This window comes from Bufo gargarizans, chromosome 1 (assembly GCF_014858855.1).
Source record: "Bufo gargarizans isolate SCDJY-AF-19 chromosome 1, ASM1485885v1, whole genome shotgun sequence".
Lineage (NCBI taxonomy): Eukaryota > Metazoa > Chordata > Amphibia > Anura > Bufonidae > Bufo > Bufo gargarizans.
Window position 1 is genome coordinate 740,498,431 of NC_058080.1, and position 19,491 is coordinate 740,517,921.

The following is a 19,491-nucleotide window of genomic DNA, read 5'->3' on the forward strand; positions in this document are numbered from 1 at the left end:
AAAAAATTCTGTTCGTGTTTTTTCTGGTTCCTGCTGAAGCCTGAATTGTTCCTCTACCAAACTATCGAGGCTTCATAAGATTAAGAGGGCAGCGACCTTCTGAGGTGCATGAGAAGATCACTTAATTTGGGTTGGTGGACTTCATGTGGCCATACAAGATAGATGAATATTGGTCGCACGTGTATCATCATCGAGGGTGTCCCGACCTTCTCCCTATGGTAGATGTGCAGCGTTCCGCTCCAGAGTTGAGGCACACTGCAAAGTGCGCGAGAATGTATTTGTGTATAAAACATATTTACTGCATTTTGTATGCACAAGGTATTGATAGGCCATATCAATAGCCACCACTAGATGGGGCTGATGTCACTCTCTCTCTAAATATATATGTATTATGTGACACAGTAAAGGGAGTTGTATGGGGAGGCAGGTATTTTACTCCCAGTGTGTGCTGCTGGACTGATTAGCGGCCAGATGGGGTCAAACACCGGACTGGATCTCATGTGCCGGTCCGGGTTTTGGCAACACCTAGCTGCCTTTAAAAGACAGCTGGGTTCAGCAGAGAATATCTCTGAATTGGGATCTGAGGCTTGTGCTGTATATATATAGAGAACGTTCTAGGGGGAGTACAAAGAACACAGTTCTGGCTCAGTGATGACTCATGAGCCAGCATGGACCCGGATTCATTCAGAGATGGGTCCGATGGAACCACTACAAAAGCAGGCCAGATGTAACAGAAGGATGTAGAGATAACCTGTCTAAAAGGACTTTTTGAGCTGATGGCATCTATGTTGAGCTGTTGCCTCCAGTGCCTGAGCATAACAGTTCGGCCCATTGTGAGAAATGCCTACCTACATACCAAGGCGGTGGACATGGATTTTGTGGTCATGTGAGTACACCAACCTGTTTAAAAAAGGAGCAGAGTTTTTGGCTGCCATTATTGGGGACCGCCCTGTGGTTGCATCGTATTGCCTAAAGTGTACACCCCATGCCTGGATGCTTATGTCAAAGTCAGCAGCTAGTAAAGTGCGGAGTAACATCCGTGTGTCCTGTTCTCTGACCCCCACGTAGCTGCTTGGTTACTGAATACTCCATCCACTGCTGTCCCTGGATGGCACAGGGGGGTGATTGCATCTACTTCTCCAGGCTGCCTGTGAGGACCAGACATAAGCTCTCTATAGGAAAGGACTTAATCGGTGGTAATGCAAAGTTGGACAAAACTGTCCAGACGTCCTTCCTGGGGAGCTCTCTGACAAAAGGGTCCTGTCCTTTTTATACTGATCTTCCTGCAAAGTGCAGAGTACGGAAGAGACACTTTGGCCTGTTAACTACCTGTGCAGCCGTAAGACCTGTAACAACTGTCCATTGCAGGCTAAGAACTGAACTGATCTGTTTGCATTAGAATTCTTCAGTGAAGAACTGGTCTTCTGCACAACGGCCTCCTCATTGCTTCCTGCATTGCTACTACACTGCAAAGTGTTGGCATCATGACTGGCACCCTGCCTTGCACCTCAAAGCACCACTGCCCATTTATTATGGAAACCAGGGGCCCCTCGAGCTTGTGGTCTCCGGCGTCTTCTGACATGCTGCCAGTAACAAGTAGACGTAGGTCATTGGGTGGTAATCCGTGTGAGCTACTTGGGTTTCAGAACAAATTATGGTCATGGAGGCCGCCTCTTTGCAGAACTAGCGCCCCGACGGAGGCCCAGTGTATGTAATAGAGCAGCCATGAAACTTCACTGTGCAGTCTCCTCATCAGAAATCCTGGGCTTGATGAGTAACAGAACTGAAAGACTGGAAGCAGTTTATGTTGGCGCGGAGAAGTAAAGCTATTTTGAACAAAGACTAAATCCAAAAAAAGTAAAACAATAAGAAATTCCATCTCTGAGACGCAATTGCCATCCAAATCTGCTGGTTCTCTGAGCAAAATGTCTAAGGCTGTGTTCACATCAGGTTTTTGTCCCACATTTAATGTACACACATGAGGTGTACATTTAACATATGCCGTACAGTGGCATCTGTCACCATAGGGTTCCATTGTAAAAAAACTAAAACAAAACACTAATACATTAACTTATACAATTTTTTCTGTAGTATGGAAACCGCAGTGTACTATGCCTTTGCATCCTGTTTTTCCCAATGTATATGTTAAATGGGATCTGAACGGCCCCTGAGCTACTTTACTAAACTATGTTTAAATGTATACAGTCAGGTCCATAGATATTGGGACATCAACACAATTCTAACATTTTTGGCTCTATTCACCACCACAATGGATTTGAAATGAAACGAACAAGATGTGCTTTACCTGCAGACTATCAGCTTTAATTTGAGGGTATTTACATCCAAATCAGGTGAACGGTGCAGGAATTACAACAGTTTGCATCTGTGCCTCCCACTTGTTATGGGACCAAAAGTAATGGGACAGAATAAGAGTCATAAATCAAGCTTTCACTTTTTAATACTTGGTTGCAAATCCTTTGCAGTCAATAACAGCCTGAAGTCTGGAACGCATAGACATCACCAGACGCTGGGTTTCATCCCTGGTGATGCTCTGCCAGGCCTCTACTGCAACTGTCTTCAGTATATTGGGCAGACTAGATGGGCCAAATAGTTCTTATCTGCCAACACATTCTATGTTTCTATGTCTTCAGTACCTGCTTGTTCTTGGGGCATTTTCCCTTCAGTTTTGTCTTCAGCAAGTGAAATGCAGCTCAATCGGATTCAGGTCCGGTGATAGACTTGGCCATTGCATAACATTCCACTTCTTTCCCTTATAAAACTCTTTGGTTGCTTTTGCAGTATGCTTTGGGTCATTGTCCATCTGCACTGTGAAGCGCCGTCCAATGAGTTCTGAAGCATTTGGCTGAATATGAGCAGATAATATTGCCCGAAACACTTCAGAATTCATCCTGCTGCTTTTGTCAGCAGTCACATCATCAATAAATACAAGAGAAGCAGTTCCATTGGCAGCCATACATGCCCGCGCCATGACACTACCACCACCATGCTTCACTGATGAGGTGCTATGCTTAGGATCATGAGCAGCTCCTTTCCTTCCCCATACTCTTCTCTTCCCATCACTCTAGTACAAGTTGATCTTGGTCTCATCTGTCCATAGGATGTTGTTCCAGAACTGTGAAGGCTTTTTTAGATGTCGTTTGGCAAACTCTAATCCGGCCTTCCTGTTTTTGAGGCTCACCAATGGTTTACATCTTGTGGTGAACCCTCTGTATTCACTCTGGTGAAGACTTCTCCTGATTTTTGACTTTGACACACATACACCTACCTCCTGGAGAGTGTTCTTCATCTGGCCACCTGTTGTGAAGGGTGTTTTCTTCACCAGGGAAAGAATTCTTCGGTCATCCACCACAGTTGTTTTCCGTGGTCTTCCAGGTCTTTTGGGGTTGCTGAGCTTTTTTTAAGAATGTTCCAAACAGTGGTTTTGGCCAGGCCTAATGTTTTTGCTATCTCTCTGATGGGTTTGTTGTGTTTTTCAGCCTAATGATGGCTTCACTGATAGTGACCGCTCTTTGGATCTCATCTTGAGAGTTGACAGCAACAGATTCCAAATGCAAAAAGAAGACTGGAAATGACCTCTGGACCTTGTATCTGCTCATTGTAATTGGGATAATTAGGGAATAACACACACCGGCCATGGAACAGTCGAGAAGACAATTGTCCCATTACTTTTGGTCCCCTAACAAGTGGGAGGCACAGATGCAAACTGCTGTAATTCCTGCACCGTTCACCTGATTTGGATGTAAATACCCTCAAATTAAAGCCGACAGTCTGCAGGTAAAGCACATCTTGTTTGTTTCATTTCAAATCCATCGTGGTGGTGTATAGAGCCAAAAGTGTTAGAATTGTGTCCATGTCCCAATATTTATTGACCTGACTGTATATCAAAAGTCAGTCGATAATATAGAAAGAATATGAAAAGAATTCATAGGATTCATGTACACACTAACTTCACTATATTAATTATTTATCTTCTATTGATCCTGACTAATATGATTTAAAGCTGAACTGAGGATCAGTACTGAATAATGTAATGTATGTAAAGTAATGTACTTGTATGTACACAGTGACTGCACCAGCAGAATAGTGAGTGCAGCTCTGGAGTATAATACAAAATGTAACCCATTATCAGCACATATAAATAATGCATTCATTTAACCAGTCAAACCCCAGTTTCTGCCAGTAGCTTTCTATTTTTTAATTGAAGACAGAATTGTAGAATTGAGGACCTTATGCGAGGAGTAGGGGCTAAGTGCCCACTGATACCATACACCTCTTATAGCAAATTCCCTGCACGTCAGTAGCAATGTGCGTGCCTGTGATACATGTAAAATATTTTAATTTTATTGGAAAGTTTATGGAAAATTAGGATGACCTAATCTGATTACACAAGCTTCCGATCAGTACATAGGGGATCCTACAAACATGATATACTGGATGTGTTAGAACTCGCCTCTTGATGCCTCGGGCAAAACTGTAAATTGTTATAGAAACTTTGAGCATAGAATGAAATGGGGAAGACGAGGCGAGCGTTACGGGGCCTGCTGGATCCGACCACAGAAATGGTTGTTTGGAGAAATATTAGTACAAGTTGTGGACGGCTGATTTCCTGTTTATCTGTAGTAAGTGGTCTGTGTTAGAAGATGTTACTTCTCATGGTCGCTGCGGATTTTGTCACATGGAGAGAACGTGTTCTAACAGCTAGACATCAGAGTACATGGCCATCTTGGGGTATACACAGAGGAGAGGAAACTCCGTAGTAAATGATGGCCCCTCCATGCTTATCCACCATCTCTTGATGAGACAGTCCGGCACATGCTCATCTTCTGCTTTCCATCCTCTGGTGAAGAGAAAGGTGACATAACCCCAAGGTTTAATTTCTCATCCTTTGGTTGCTGCACCAGTGGACCAGAAGAGCCTCCTGGTTCTAACCAGCCATGAGGCAAGAGCATAGAAAAAACAGACCTAGCCGAGCAGATGGCCCCTGTTAATAGTGCCCATAGCACTAAACGGGCAATTTCTATGATCTATGACCGTCAAATGCTTATTTTAGAAGCTGGGGTTTGACTGGTCAAATGAATGCATTTATCATGTGCTAATTTGGATTTACATCATGTATTATACTCTAGAGCTGCACTCGCTGTTCTGCTGGTGCAGTCACTGTGTTACATACATTACATTACTTATCCTGTACTGATTTTGAGTTATATCCTGTATTATACTCCGGAGTTTTATTCATTATTCTGCAAGCTTTAGAGCTGAAATCGCCCCAAATCCATCAGATTAGTATGACATAAATGATATATATGTGTCCTTGGACTCCACCGGAAGAATAGTGAGTGCAGCTCTGGAATATAATATAGGATGTAACTCTGGATCAGTACAGGACAAGTAATGTTTGTACACAGTGACTGCCCCAGCAGAATAGTGAGTGCAGCTCTGGAGTATAATACAGGATGTAACTCAGGATCAGTACAGGATAAGTAATGTAATGTATGTACACAGTGACTGCACCAGCAGAATAGTGAGTGCAGCTCTGGAGTATAATGCAGAATGTAGATCAGGATCAGTACATGATACGTAATGTATGTACACAGTGACTCCACCAGCAGAATAGTGAGTGCAGCTCTGGAGTATAATGCAGAATGTAACTCAGGATCAGTACAGGATAAGTACTGTAACGTATGTACAAAACCTTTTTATATAGATTATATCCATTCAGTATAAATTGTGAGATGTTGTTCAAAGGTAACATGGGTTGTAAAGTGTATTTTATGGGAGGGTTATACTAGAATGACTCACTGTGACAAAGTTCAATGTGATTACTCCAAGAAACAGTTTTGATGGCTGCCTGACAGTCACTACTAGTGCACGGGGTCTCTGACCATAGATGCAGTTGATCGCAGTATCATTGTTTTATGTGAATTGATGTTTAGATACAGATGTAGCAGAGCTGGATGTGTCATTTTGACTCCCCACAATACACAGTGGCACATGATAATCTAGATTTTGACTTGCTCTGTCTCGGTTATAGATCTCTGAAAATGGAGCCAAATCTGTTGAATGTGCCCAACAATCATGTAAAGGGTGCGCAGATCTGCTTAGAGGGTATTTGTCACATTGTATGGGCAATCACTGGTCAAAACCCATTCAAATGTCATTCTGCTAACGGAAAGCACCGATATACAACGGATCAAATCGAGGTCCCAGCAAATATAGACCTTGCCTTCACAGTCCTGTCACCTTATAGCTGTAATACCGCAAAATGAATGTTATGTCATATCTTACAGTGACAGCACGTTACATTTTTGAAAAATTGTTCTCCAGATATGATCTGCCATTATCTGGATTAAATTATTGGAAAAGTAAAAATGGGGTGCAAGTGTTGGGAGAAAAGGGCGGGCAGGTAAGTGGAAGGACTAACATTATATTAATGTAGTGCACCCTTGTTGCACCAGGATAAGGGTGAAGGATCACAAATGTCTCCAGTTTTACATAAGATAATTGATTTAGGTTTACAGGCAATCCTAACACAAGAGACATCAAAGGGTTAAATAACAAATTTGTCTCTGTTATATCTCCAAGAAATAGAAAGATTTATCACATCCCATAATTTGAACTAAAAACCAGTAGAAAAGCTTCAGAATAACTTACCGTGAAAGGCACTGAGCAAATAATGAAGGTAATGGTCATGATAGACAGTAGTATGAGATGATCAATTTCTTCGGACATGGAAATCTGCTCCCGCTTGTTGGTCACCAGAGAGCCAACCCTCCGGGACTTTTGTCTTTTGTGCATCCTGACCAGACTGACAATGACCGTGAGGTTGCAGGACAGTACAGCTATGATGAGAATGAGAAGAAGGGCGGCATATAGCATGGAGTACACATTGCTGATGTACCCATCCTTTTGTTGACCCCGCATGTTTATAAAGCACCAAGTCCCGGGACAGTATTGTATGAATTCTCCGAATCCCATAACTGGAAAGAGGCAGAATACGATGCAAAAGGAGTAGATAACGGGAAAGGTGATGATTCCACACCGCTTCTTGATGAACTTCTCATAAAAATAAGGATGCCCTATGGCCAATGCACGCTCCAAGGCCATGGCGAAGAGGACCATCATGGTGGCCAAGCTGAAAAAAGTCATGGCAAAGGCGAAATAATTGCAAAGATTCAAAGCCTTGAGTGAAAGTCTTTTAGTATAAGATACCAACACCACGGGGCTGATCATACAAGTACCCAACAAATCCGTGATGACCAGACCAGTCACGAGGATGAAGAACAGTGAGATCTTGCCCCTGTTCCCTCTTCTGTGTGTCTCCAGTAAAACCAGTGCTATTAAGTTGCCCAAGACCCCTGCAGAGAACATCACAGCGCTGATAGCCGGACTCTCGTTGGGTCCTAAATGTATAGTGGACACACATCTGTTGTTGAAGGTATCTAATTGACCTTCGTCCATCATGGTTCCAAAAGTCAACCCTTGGATTCTTAGCCACTACTGGTCCAGATATTCAGGCACATGGCAGGTGAGTCCTGGGAAGACTGTGACTTGGGGAAGAAGAGGCACAACGTGAGAAGCCTCTGACATCACACAGAACTTTCACTCCTCCCCGAAAACACACAAGGAGGAAGAAGGAAAGTAACAGAAAAAAAAACAATGAGTTTACAGTTCTTGAAAGGTTCCATCCGCAAGAACATTTTCTCAGAGTATAGTCAAGTCTTGAGTGCTAGAGAGAAGATCTGGGAGCATCTCTACAGAGACGACGTCTGCTCCTCTGTGAAGAAGTTAGTGTTTCAGCAGCTCTAATTCCACGCTGCTTCTATCTCCTCCCACATCCCCTGCCCGCATCACGTTCTGTAGGGCGAGCCCCATTGAAGATCTAGTCAGTCATCATCCCTAATCACTGCACTAGGTGAAAGCTGAGATCTCTGAGTAATAAGAGGACTTTATAATGATGAGATCTAAAATCTGTCGCTGCAGGCGAATTAGATTGTTGGTTAAGAATTACAGAAGTTTTGCATTAAAGTGAATCACCCGGTGTAGATGTTACTTAAAATTTTGGAATTTTGTCTGGGTGAAGATTTTTACTTTCTAAAGCTACTTTCACACTTGCATTTGGTGCGGATCCGTCATGGATCTGCACAGACGGATCCGTTCAGATGATACAAACGTCTGCATCCGTTCAGAACTGATCCGCTTGTATTATCTTTAACATAGCCGTATGGATCCGTATTGTGTCATAGAAAACGGATCCGTCCCCATTGATTTACATTGTGTGTCAGGACGGATCCGTTTGTATTACATAGCCAAGATGGATCCGTATTGTGTCATAGAAAACGGATCCGTCCCCATTGACTATTACATTGTGTGTCAGGACGGATCCGTTTTGCTCAGTTTCATCAGACGGACACCAAAACACTGCAAGCAGCCTCCAAAGCGGAATGGAGGCAAACTCATGCATTCTGAGCGGATCCTTTTCCATTCAGAATGTATTAGGGCAAAAACTGATCCGTTTTGGACCGCCTGTGAGAGCCCTGAACGGATCTCTCAAACGGAAAGCCAAAACGCCAGTGTGAAAGTAGCCTAAAATATGTTTCCATTTTTTTTTGGTTTTTTTTTAAGGGGTTTTCCAGTCTGTAGATATTGATGACCTACCTTCAAGATAAGTCATCAATATCAGATATATAATTTTTTTCCCAGCTCCCCATTACATTGTGTACAATATTAAATGGTGCCATTGGAAGGTACAACTTGTACCACAAATTGCTAGTCTTTATATGGCTATGTGAACAGAAAAATAAAACGTAATGGCTCTGGGAAGGCAGGGAGTGGAAATCAAAAAACCCGTAAATCACTGCAAGATGAACCTGTCACCTCTTCTGACATGTCTGTTTTAATAGAGACAGCAGAAGTGGTTGTTGTGGGGTCCAGTGGAAAACGGTGCCATCTTTCCCCATCCTCACATAGGTTGTGGATACTTGTCTAGGACTCCCCCATGCCATATTACATTTATCTACTCAATGAATTGGAGAATATACCCCAAGCCATTACTTCGATTTGGGAATGTGACGAGGGTATGTCGACCGTAAAAGTAGCCCATTGTGTGCTTCAAGTGAACCATAGCAAATGTGTTGCAGCCTGCCGTGCCTTTAAAACGCAATTTCCAGCAGCCTCCACTTTCAGAGAGACCTTTTACTGTTGTTAATCTCCACACTGATCGAAGGAAATGGGTTAATAAGCTGCAAAACTACATTAAGGGAAACCTTTGACATTTTCTTCCTGCATGTAATTTACCTTTAGGGTCGATTGATAAGAAAGTGTTGCTTATCTCCAGATCTTGTACAATTCACTGATATTTTGGGCACCTACAAACGACTCATTCAGAAAGGTTTGGAATTACTTACATTGCAGTACAGATGTAGCAGAGCTGAATAGTTTTATCTTGCTCAACGAGGTGACGGACTGTGTGAGGAGGACGTGGTAGGTTTACCGCACTCCTGTGGACACAGCAGGATATGACGGCACTTTAAAAATCCTCTCTACTGTATGTGGATGTTTATCAGCCACCCAGTGAAAGAAATCACTCGTGGATTATTTGTCAACAATGGTGCCTTTCAGGGAGTGGGATTTATTCAGTGTCAGACTGGGGTGCCAAGGGCCCACCAGTAAAATTTATTTTGGGGGCCAAGAGTACGGATACATTCAAATATTACCTGCTCACAGAGCAGCACGATGCTACCAGATGATTGAATATGGGGGTCCCTGCAGCAACTTTGAGAAGGTAGGTCCTGGGGAGAAGAGGACACTGGCGGCTATCCTCTGTACCTAGAAGTCATCTCAGCTCTGATTATGTCTATAATAATAAACTGGGGAGTTTCTTCAATAATCTATCAGGTGTTTTATATGAACATAGGGTGGTTGAGGTGCTGTACATTGAATATATGCATGTAGTGCAGTAAGTCTACTGTGTTATGTGCCACTTGTGCAGGGGGTGGGAGACTAGGGGCCCACCGGGTGATTCACCTGTACCCCTGCGGGCCAGTCCGAGCCTGGATATTTTAGACGGCAAATGATCAGTCAGTTCTTGAAGTTGTTGTGTTGGAAGCAGGAAAAATGAGCAAGCGTAAGGATCCGAGCGACTCTGACAAGAGCCAAACTGTGATATGTAGATGACTTGGCCAGAAGATCTCCGGAACGCCCAGTCTGTAGTCATGTATTGTTTAGTGCTTACCAAATATTGTCCAAGAAGGAACTGGTGACCGGTGGCAGGGTCATGAGCGGCCAAGACTCATTGATATGTGTGGGGTGAAGACGAATCGGTCTGGTCCAAGTTGCCATAGGACAAATTGTTGACAATGTTTCTGCTGGCTATGCTAGAAAGGCGTCAGGACACACAGGACATGGCTGTATATGGAGCTGGGCAACTTCAACAAACATGCAAAAATGGCTTGAGGAACGTGACAAAGAGTTCTATCAATGATGGATTTCAATACTATTATTTTTTTGGGCATGTGCAACATTTGCCATTTCTGAATGAATTTCCTTTTAAACTGTTCAGAGAAATTGTCCAGATACTGGGATGTCCATGAGAAGTAAAGCCTGGGGAACGAGGGTCAGGCAGGAAGATGGAGCAGTAGATGCATCTCTTTTGGGACTGATGTATATGTCGGTTTGATGCAAACAATTACAGAATACTTTCCGACTCTCTCCTTTGTGTGAACTGTACACCCCCGTGATCTTTTCCCAGGCCTAAATAGTTGGATTCGATGTATATAAGGCGCTGTATTGGAGAGTGATTTCCATCTTTTAGCTCCAGGGTTCTTAGCGGATTAATTTCTGAATATATATATATTAATAGCGGTATCAGTTTCTTTCTGATACAGAGCTCCCTTTTGAATCCAGATGGAAAAAAGCAGTTTGGCTTGAGAGCTGCCCTTATACAAGCAGACAAACAACACGAGTTTGTGAGCGTTCTCGTGTTTGAGTTCAAGTGTGTGTTTGTATAAAGTGTGTGACTTTAGATTACGTGACTTCAGATTCAGGGACTTTAGGAGGGGACTACAGTAAGTTAGAGTCTTATCACTGCACCATATTGTATTTTTTCTCTTTTCTTGCGTAATCCCCAGTTAGTATGTGTTCCATTATTGACAGTGCAGTCCAGTGTAGTCTTGGAACAGCTGTTTGAGGGTGCATATCTGTGTTCAAAATGTGAGGGGGGGGGGGGGGGGGAGTGGTAGTGGAAGCGGGGCAGATAGAAGAGTGCCAGTGAGGCTAATTTTGCTAATCTGACATGTGTCACTTTATGTGGTAATAGCTTTGGAACACTTTTATTTATCCAAGCCATTCTGAGATTGTTTTCTCATGACACATTGTACTTCATGATTAGTCATAAATTTGAGTCAATATATTTTACCTTTTTATTTATGAAAAAATCCCAAAGTTACCAAAAGTTTTGAAAAATTCGCAATTTTCAACATTTCTATTTCTCTGCTTTTAAAACAGAAAGTGATACCTCATAAAATATTTATTACTTAACATTCCCCATATGTCTACTTTATGTTGGCATCATTTTGTAAATGTCATTTTATTTTTTTAGGACGTTAGAAGTTTAGAAGCAATTCTTAAAATTTTTAAGAAAATTTCTAAAACCCACTTTTTAAGGACCATTTCAGGTCTGAAGTCACTTTGTGGGGCTTACATAGTGGAAACACCCCATAAATTACCCCATTATAGAAACTACACCCCTCAAGTTACTCAAAACGGATTTTACAAACTTTGTTAACCCTTTAGGTGTTCCACAAGAATTAAAGAAAAATGGAGATCAAATTTCAAAATTTCACTTTTTTGGCAGATTTTCCATTTTAATCCATTTTTTTCTTTAACACATCGAGGGTTAACAGCCAAACAAAACTCAATATTTATTACCCCACATGTGGTTATAAACTGCTGTACGGGCACATGGCAGGGAGCAGAAGAAAAGGAACGCCATATGGTTTTTGGAAGACAGATTTTGCTGGACTGGTTTTTAGATGCCATGTCCCATTTGAAGCCCCCCTGATGCACCCTTACAGTAAAAACTCCCAAAAAGTGACCACATTTTGGAAACTAGGGTATAAGGTGCCAGTTTTATTGGTACTATTTTGGGGTACATATGATTTTTAATTGCTCTATATTATGCTTTTTGTGATGCAAGGTAACAAATAAATTGCTTTTTTGGTACTATTTTTATTTTTTACAACATTCATCTGACAGGGTAGATCATGCGCTATTTATATAGAGCAGGTTGTTACAGACACAATGATATCAAACATGTCTACTTTGTTTCAGTTTTTGTGTCTCCATTTTCTAAACGCCATATTTTTTTTTTCTGCCGATCGTCTTGTGCAAGGGCTTGTTTTTTGCAGGAAGGCCTCTTTCACACGGACGAGTTTTCCGCGCAGGGGCAATGTGTGAGGTGAACGCATTGCACCCGCACCCATTCATTTCTATGGGGCTGTGCACATGAGCGGTGATTTTCACGCATCACTTGTGCGTTATGTAAAAATCGCAGCATGCTCTATTGTGCGTTTTTCACGCAATGCAGGCCCCATAGAAGTAAATGGGGCTGCGTGAAAATCGCAAGCATCCGCAAGCAAGTTCGGATGCGGTGCGATTTTCACGCATGGTTGCTAGGAGATGATTGGGATGGAGACCCGATTTTTATTATTTTTATAACATGGTTAGAAGGGAAAATAATAGCATTCCTAATACAGAATGCATAGTAAATTTAGGGATGGAGGGGTTAAAAAAAAAAAATAATAATAATTAAACTCACCTTATCCACTTGTTTGCGCAGCCAACTATGTCCCTCTCTGAATGAAACCCTGATGTCCGCCACTAAGCGGAGCGCATCTCGAACTAAGCCATATGAAGTAAATAATTAATATGCAGAACTGAGCAAAAATACCTTTATCTGGATGGAGGTGAAAGAGGCGCCTGCTCCTCCATTTTCTTATTTTTATTTAAGTTTTACACAATAATAGCATTTTTGAAACAAAAAAAATTGTTTAAGGGTACTTTCACACTAGCGTTTTTCTTTTCGGCGCTGAGTTACGTCCTAGGGGCTCAAATCCGGAAAAGAACTGATCAGTTTTATCCTAATGCATTCTGAATGGAGAGTAATCCGTTCAGGATGCATCAGGATGTCTTCAGTTCAGTCTTTTTGACTGATCAGGCTTTTCAGAAAACCGTAGCATGCTATATTTTTACCTCCGGCCAAAAATCCTGAACACTTTGACTGAACGCCGGATCAGGCCTTTTTCCAATTGACTTGCATTAACATTAACTGTCCCTTCCTTCTCTCTTGGGTGCCCTGCTGTCACTGTCAGTGGTCCCCCCGCTCGGCAGTTGCATGATTAGCATGCAGCTGCCATATCTGAATGGACGTTCTAAAATGTTACAGATGGATCTGGATAGATAGGAGCCTTGGGCAGAGAAGTGGCAGATGAGGTTTAACACTGACAAATATAAGGTTATGCACATGGGAAGGAATAATGCAAGTCACCCGTACATACTAAATGGTAAAACACTGTATAACATTGACATGGAAAAGGACCTAGGAATTTTAGTGCGCAAACAAAGCTGTAGAAACCAGTGTCAGGCAGCTGCTGCCAAGGCCAATAAGATAATGGGTTGCATCAAAAGGGGCATAGATGCCCGTGATGAGAACATAGTCCTGCCACTTTAGACATCACTAGTCAGACCACACATGGAGTACTGTATACAGTTCTGGGCTCCTGTGAACAAGTCAGACATAGCAGAGCTGGAGAGGGTTCAGAGGGGGGCAACTAAAGTAATAACTGTAATGGGGCAACTACAGTACCCTGAAAGATTATCAACATTAGGGTTATTTACTTTAGAAAAAAGACGACTGAGGGGAGATCTAATAACTATGTATAACTATATCAGGGGGCAGTACAGAGATCTCTCCCATCATCTTTTTATCCCCAGGACTGTGACGAGGGGACATCCTCTGCGTCTGGAGGAAAGAAGGTTTGTACACAAACATAGAAGAGGATTCTTTACGGTAAGAGCAGTGAGACTATGGAGCTCTCTGCCTGAGGAGGTGGTGATGGTGAGTACAATATAAGGGTCCAAGAGGGGCCTGGATGTATTTCTGGAGTGTAATAATATTACAGGCTATAGTCGGGAAGGAATTTTTTTCTCCTTAAGTTGGGAAATTTGTCTTCTACCGCACAGTTTTTTTTTTTTTGCCTTCCTCTGGATTAACTTGCAGGATAACAGGCCGAACTGGATGGACAAATGTCTTTTTTCGGCTTTATAAACTATGTTACTATGTTACTAAATCCCCTGCCTGAACATACTGTAAATTTAATACCTTGGTGACCACTAATACGCCTTTTTACTGACTTAAACAAAGGGTTTTTTAGCTAAACAGCTTGCTTTAATCAATCATTACATGTACTTAAAATGGTGCATTAAAAACTATATATTTTCCTGCAAAAAATAAGACCTCATACAAGTACATTCATGAAAAAGCAAAAAAGTTATAGCTCTTGGAATGCAATTTTTTTAAATGTGCATGGTCACTAAAACATGCTTGCTACCTGCAGCCACCACTAGAGGGTGCTCACATATTTACCACATACAGTCTTCACAGGGGGACATTCACAGGGCAGTGAAAAGAAAAAGTCAGTTAAAATAGAGGTTTTGTCCGTTTTTCAGTCATTTTGCTTCAGTGTGTGCATCCATTTTCTGGCCAGCTATCCATTTTTAAAGGGGTTATCCTGGAAAACATAATGACTTATCCTCTGGAAAGGTCATCATAATCATATCAGTGGGGTCCCAGCATCTCCGCCGATCAGCTGTTTCAGTGGGGCTCTGTGCTCATTGAAGCTCTGATAAGCAATGCAGGCTCCCGGCAGCTTTCCAAGGACAGCGCCGTACATCGTATAGTGGCTGTGCTTGGTAGTGCATCTCAGCCCGATTGACTTGAAGGTGGAGGTTAACAGGAGGGGACAGGGCAAGTCACATCCCAATAGACTTGCTATGATTTACACAAAAAATTGGCGTAAATTATAGTTCAAATCTAAATGAGCCCATAGCCATCATGGATCTGAATTTCTGGAGCACGGGCTGAAGAAAAATGTGCCATGTGTATTAAGGCTAATCTGCCTAAATTTGGTATATCATACTCCAGCGGTTTTGCTACCAAGACTGGCGTATTAAACACCAGCCTCGGTAAAACTTGATTTAAACAATAGGTTGTTTTCTGTTGACAAATTGGGGATCACGTAAGATAATTTTTATGCCAGCTTTTGGTGTTAAAGTAGTCGCAAAACCCTTTTTTTTTTTTTTTTTTAACGCCCATGTGGCAATATTACGATGCACAGGCATTTATGCCCTTTACTCACCACTAGGGAGTGACAGGGGCTTGGACTTTGGCCTCGACACATTTTACGCCCATCTTTTTCCAGGTGTAAGAGGCGAGTGAAAGCTACTCCAGTCAGGGGCTGGAGTCTTTTTTTACTCCAGGCGCATGGACTGCCGGCTGTGCGCCTAATTTATGACGAGACCCGTACCTCGTCATAAATTAGGCCTGTACCTCGTCATAAATTAGGCCTGTACCTCGTCATAAATTAGGCCTGTACCTCGTCATAAATTAGGCCTGTACCTCGTCATAAATTAGGCCTGTACCTTCTCATAAATTAGGCCTGTACCTCGTCAAAAAGACTGGCATAAGAAGCTGGTCTTTGTAAATGACACCTATTCCCTTTAAAGAAGCTGTCCAGGAGTAGAAAAAAAGGTCTATATTTTCTTTGCCCTGAAATAGTGCCTCCCGTCAGTGGGCGGTGTCCGGTTTTGCAGTTCAGCCCTAGGCCTGTGGTCACATCGTCTTTATGTAACACCACCTCCAGCCCAGGTAAAAGTGTAGTTTATTTTCTCTGTGCAAACATTCCAATCTCCTACACATGATGGACACGCCTTGTACATGTCTTAAGCTACATTCTGCAGCTTTTTTTATGCGTACAATATGTATGCTACATGTACAACACAGGATTTAGGGAGTTGTAGCTTCACAGCAGCAGGAGAACCGAAGGTTGCTGATCCCTGATCTATGGGGAGTGCGGACAAAGCCGGACACTTCTTTCGGTGGCTTATCTCTCGGAGGGGATATTAATTTCGCCCGATCCTTGTCTCCCCTGACACATTGGTTTGTCAGCCAAAATTTGACAAGTTTTATGACCAAGCTGAGAAGCAAGCACATTCATAAATGTGGACCATTGTGTAATGAAAAGTCTTGGAGCTTTTGGTATTTTTCTGCATGCTGTCAGTGAATGTGAACATTACTATTTATATTCAGAGTCTGAAAATGAGTACAGTCCTTATACTTCTCACAGCTGAGGGTTTGCTGTACTTGTAATCCGTCCATATACTCCTGTGTGATGTATCAGTCTGGAATCCAGCCGGATACATTTTACCTGCACTGATACATTGTAGCAAGCATTTAGTACAGGATTGAGATTTGGGCCATTGATGTATTTATCGCAGAGTACAATTGCAACAAACTCTCTGCTGTAAAAGTATTGGATCTCTGCTGGATTTCATCCTCTGGGTTTACATTACATTGTTCCCATTCTCTGACACCCTGCAGAGATCTTAGAAATGATGAGGAATTGAAATGTAAAGCATCTCGGAAAGTTGCAGAAGTTTTTATTATGCATTGCGACTTTCTTCACAGAAAATTGGAAACCGCCCCTCTACAGCTGCAGGTTTATATACACGTAATGTATTCCGTGCGTCGGGCTGGAGCTGCCGGGGGTGAAAGTCAAAATTAATTTAAGTAGACACAAGATCTGTGCATTATCCTGCAGTGTGCCAGCTGTTACTGGTGATGACACTTAGAATAAGCATACACCAAAGCAAACAACCCCGAACGTCACCAGCCCGATCTGTCACGTACTTTCCGCATAGCTTACTCTTTACTGTAAGCTGCTGACAGATCACATCAATCTATTATTTAATACTGAATGTTTCAAATTTTTCCCACAAGGTATGCGCAGTCGGACAGTAAAAAATTGTCAGAGCTCAGCGCCACCAAAATTATTACATTTACATTCAACATTCTCTTACATAGGATGTCAATAGTTAGAGCAGTAGTTTGTGCTTCAGAGCAGCACTTCTTATTGTAATCGACAGTTAAAAACTGCAATGATTTTGGAAGCTTTGGGGAGCAATGTGGGGTCACCCAGGAGCATAACTTAAAGGGCCGAAGACATATGTTATGACCCAGCAGATCTAGGGGTTATCTCGTCTTACAAGAATAGGACAACGATACTATTTTTTTATACCTACCGGACGAGCGCTGTGTAATTCAGTAGTGTCCACTTCTGGGATCATGTGCCGTACATGCTCCCGGAGACTGCCTGAGTGCACATATGCAACCTGCGAGCACTGTGGGATGAAACGAGGCTAGGATCTCGTGATCCCGGAAGTGTCCCCTACAGAACTACATGGGGAACTCAACGCTCGCCCGGTAAGGATAAAAAATGAGTCATCCTATTCTTGTAAGTCTCACCACTGTGGCCGAGATTAAATGAAAAAATATAACAGGATAACCCCGTTACTTTTATGCTAAGAGTTAAATGTTGTGGTTTATTGCTAAAGTTCTCTTGTGCCCTGTGTATCCCAAATGGTCGTGTATGGGCAACAAATAGCTAAGACTGGCAGTCCTAGTAAGGTTGCTTTGAGACAGGCTGGATCGTCCCCCCCTTGGTTTGTAGAGGGTCTACAAGTGAACAAGCTAGAGGCAACACTGGCATGTGTGGGCTCCTGAAACTAGGCCTAGTCCAGGGAATCCTCATCCCTGAAACTGAAAACTGCCAGCGGGAAGCAACTAAATTGAAAGTCTACCCCTGAGAGAAAAGAACCTGAGAACCATTTCAAGGAAATGCTGGAAGGTCCGTCAGGTAGCGCACGTTTATGGCAATAAGACTTTACTGCTGTGGAAAGGTGTTAAAGGAAAAATAGAGGCTTCTGACTCCGCCTCCCTATTAGCATATTGTTTCCTTATGTTCTGACGTGCGTACTAGGACGAAGGATAGACACGCTGTGTACCAATAAAATAGATAATAACACTACAATGTCTTCAGAAAAAAAGATTGTGTTATGTAAATCTATATATATATATATGTACACTAATTTGCAGCTGCTAAAAATATATATATATATATATATATATATATACTCAAATAACACTGCGTCTGACAATACAGCACTATAAAATCCCACACCCTCTAAATATCGCTCTACCCACCCAATGTACAATTACCTATCGCGCGCGCACACACACACACACACACACACACACACACACTATTAGTGGCCCCTCCCCCTGCTAGCACTAACTGTCCTTAGTGTAAGATGGGGTGAAAACGGTTAAATTGTTAACCATCTGGTTCTTGTAGGGTCTAGTGGCAAGGAAAGTGTTAATGCAAGTAGTCAGGGAAAGGGTTAAAAGGGTTTTCTCATTAAAAAATAAATAAAATATTCGCCGGCTTTCAAACCAGCACCTGGATACTTTTGTAATTGTACGTAATTAAAAATGTAGCATAGCCACTGAGCTATTTAATAAAATGTATCTGTATAGCGCCACCTGCTGTTTGTTCTTTTTCTTATTTCTTTGACCTGCTCACTGAGAAGGCCGCACACGCTCAGTCTCATCCTTTGTCTCCTGAGCTGTGATAGGGAGAACTGAGACACGCCCCCTGAGCTGCAGCAGAAAGGACACTACCTTTTGAGCTTTCATCTTCATTTAAATCTAGCAGAGCAATGAATGGGGAGATCTCTGAATCCATGTGAGGTACAGGGCTGGTTCTACCTTTGTTAGAAAGAGATTGTCATGTTATATATGATGTCCAATTTATCATTTTTTTACATTAGTCACGGGACAACCCCTTTAATAATGAATGCTCATCTAGGGGATACAATAAAGGGTTAATAATGAAATATGTGGGCTAAATGCAGGGGTTGTAATGGGGGTAAAGTGTTACATTGATATAATGCTCGTTGTCTAGGGGTTCTACTTGGCCAGTTCCAGGGGGTTGCTCGTTTCCAAAGGGATGAGTCTCTCCCTTTCTTCTGCTTGTTGCCCAGAGGACGACACTTGCTTGTGGGACCGCTCAACTGAACTGATGAGACGTCCACTGCTGGGTTATTGAAACCTGGCGGGGCGCGCTCCCTAGCGTCTCTGTATGCAGGCGTGCGCGAGGGCTGGTGTGGTGATATGATGTCACTGAGCAAGCCCACGTACATGCCTGCATACAGGTGCCAGCACATCTGCTGTGCATTATGCAGCACCAGAGGTACCCTGTTGGGCGGGATCTCTTTGAAAAACTCAGGGAGGACTACTACTCCCATCATTGCTACTGCATCTACACAACTATTGGGAAAAGTGCTGAGACCCCCGAC

General features: G+C 42.5%; 1 protein-coding gene across 1 annotated transcript in view; it reads right to left on the bottom strand.

Moving 5' to 3' along the window:
• The window catches only part of LOC122924954 (prostaglandin E2 receptor EP2 subtype-like), a 31,923-nt gene extending 24,139 nt beyond the window's left edge, over window positions 1-7,784 (bottom strand). Inside the window, exon 1 of the mRNA XM_044276498.1 lies at window positions 6,673-7,784. Coding sequence (XP_044132433.1) covers window positions 6,673-7,482 — 810 coding nt within the window. The 5' untranslated portion in view covers window positions 7,483-7,784. The remainder of the gene's footprint in view (window positions 1-6,672) is intronic.
• Between the last annotated feature and the right edge of the window lie 11,707 nt (window positions 7,785-19,491).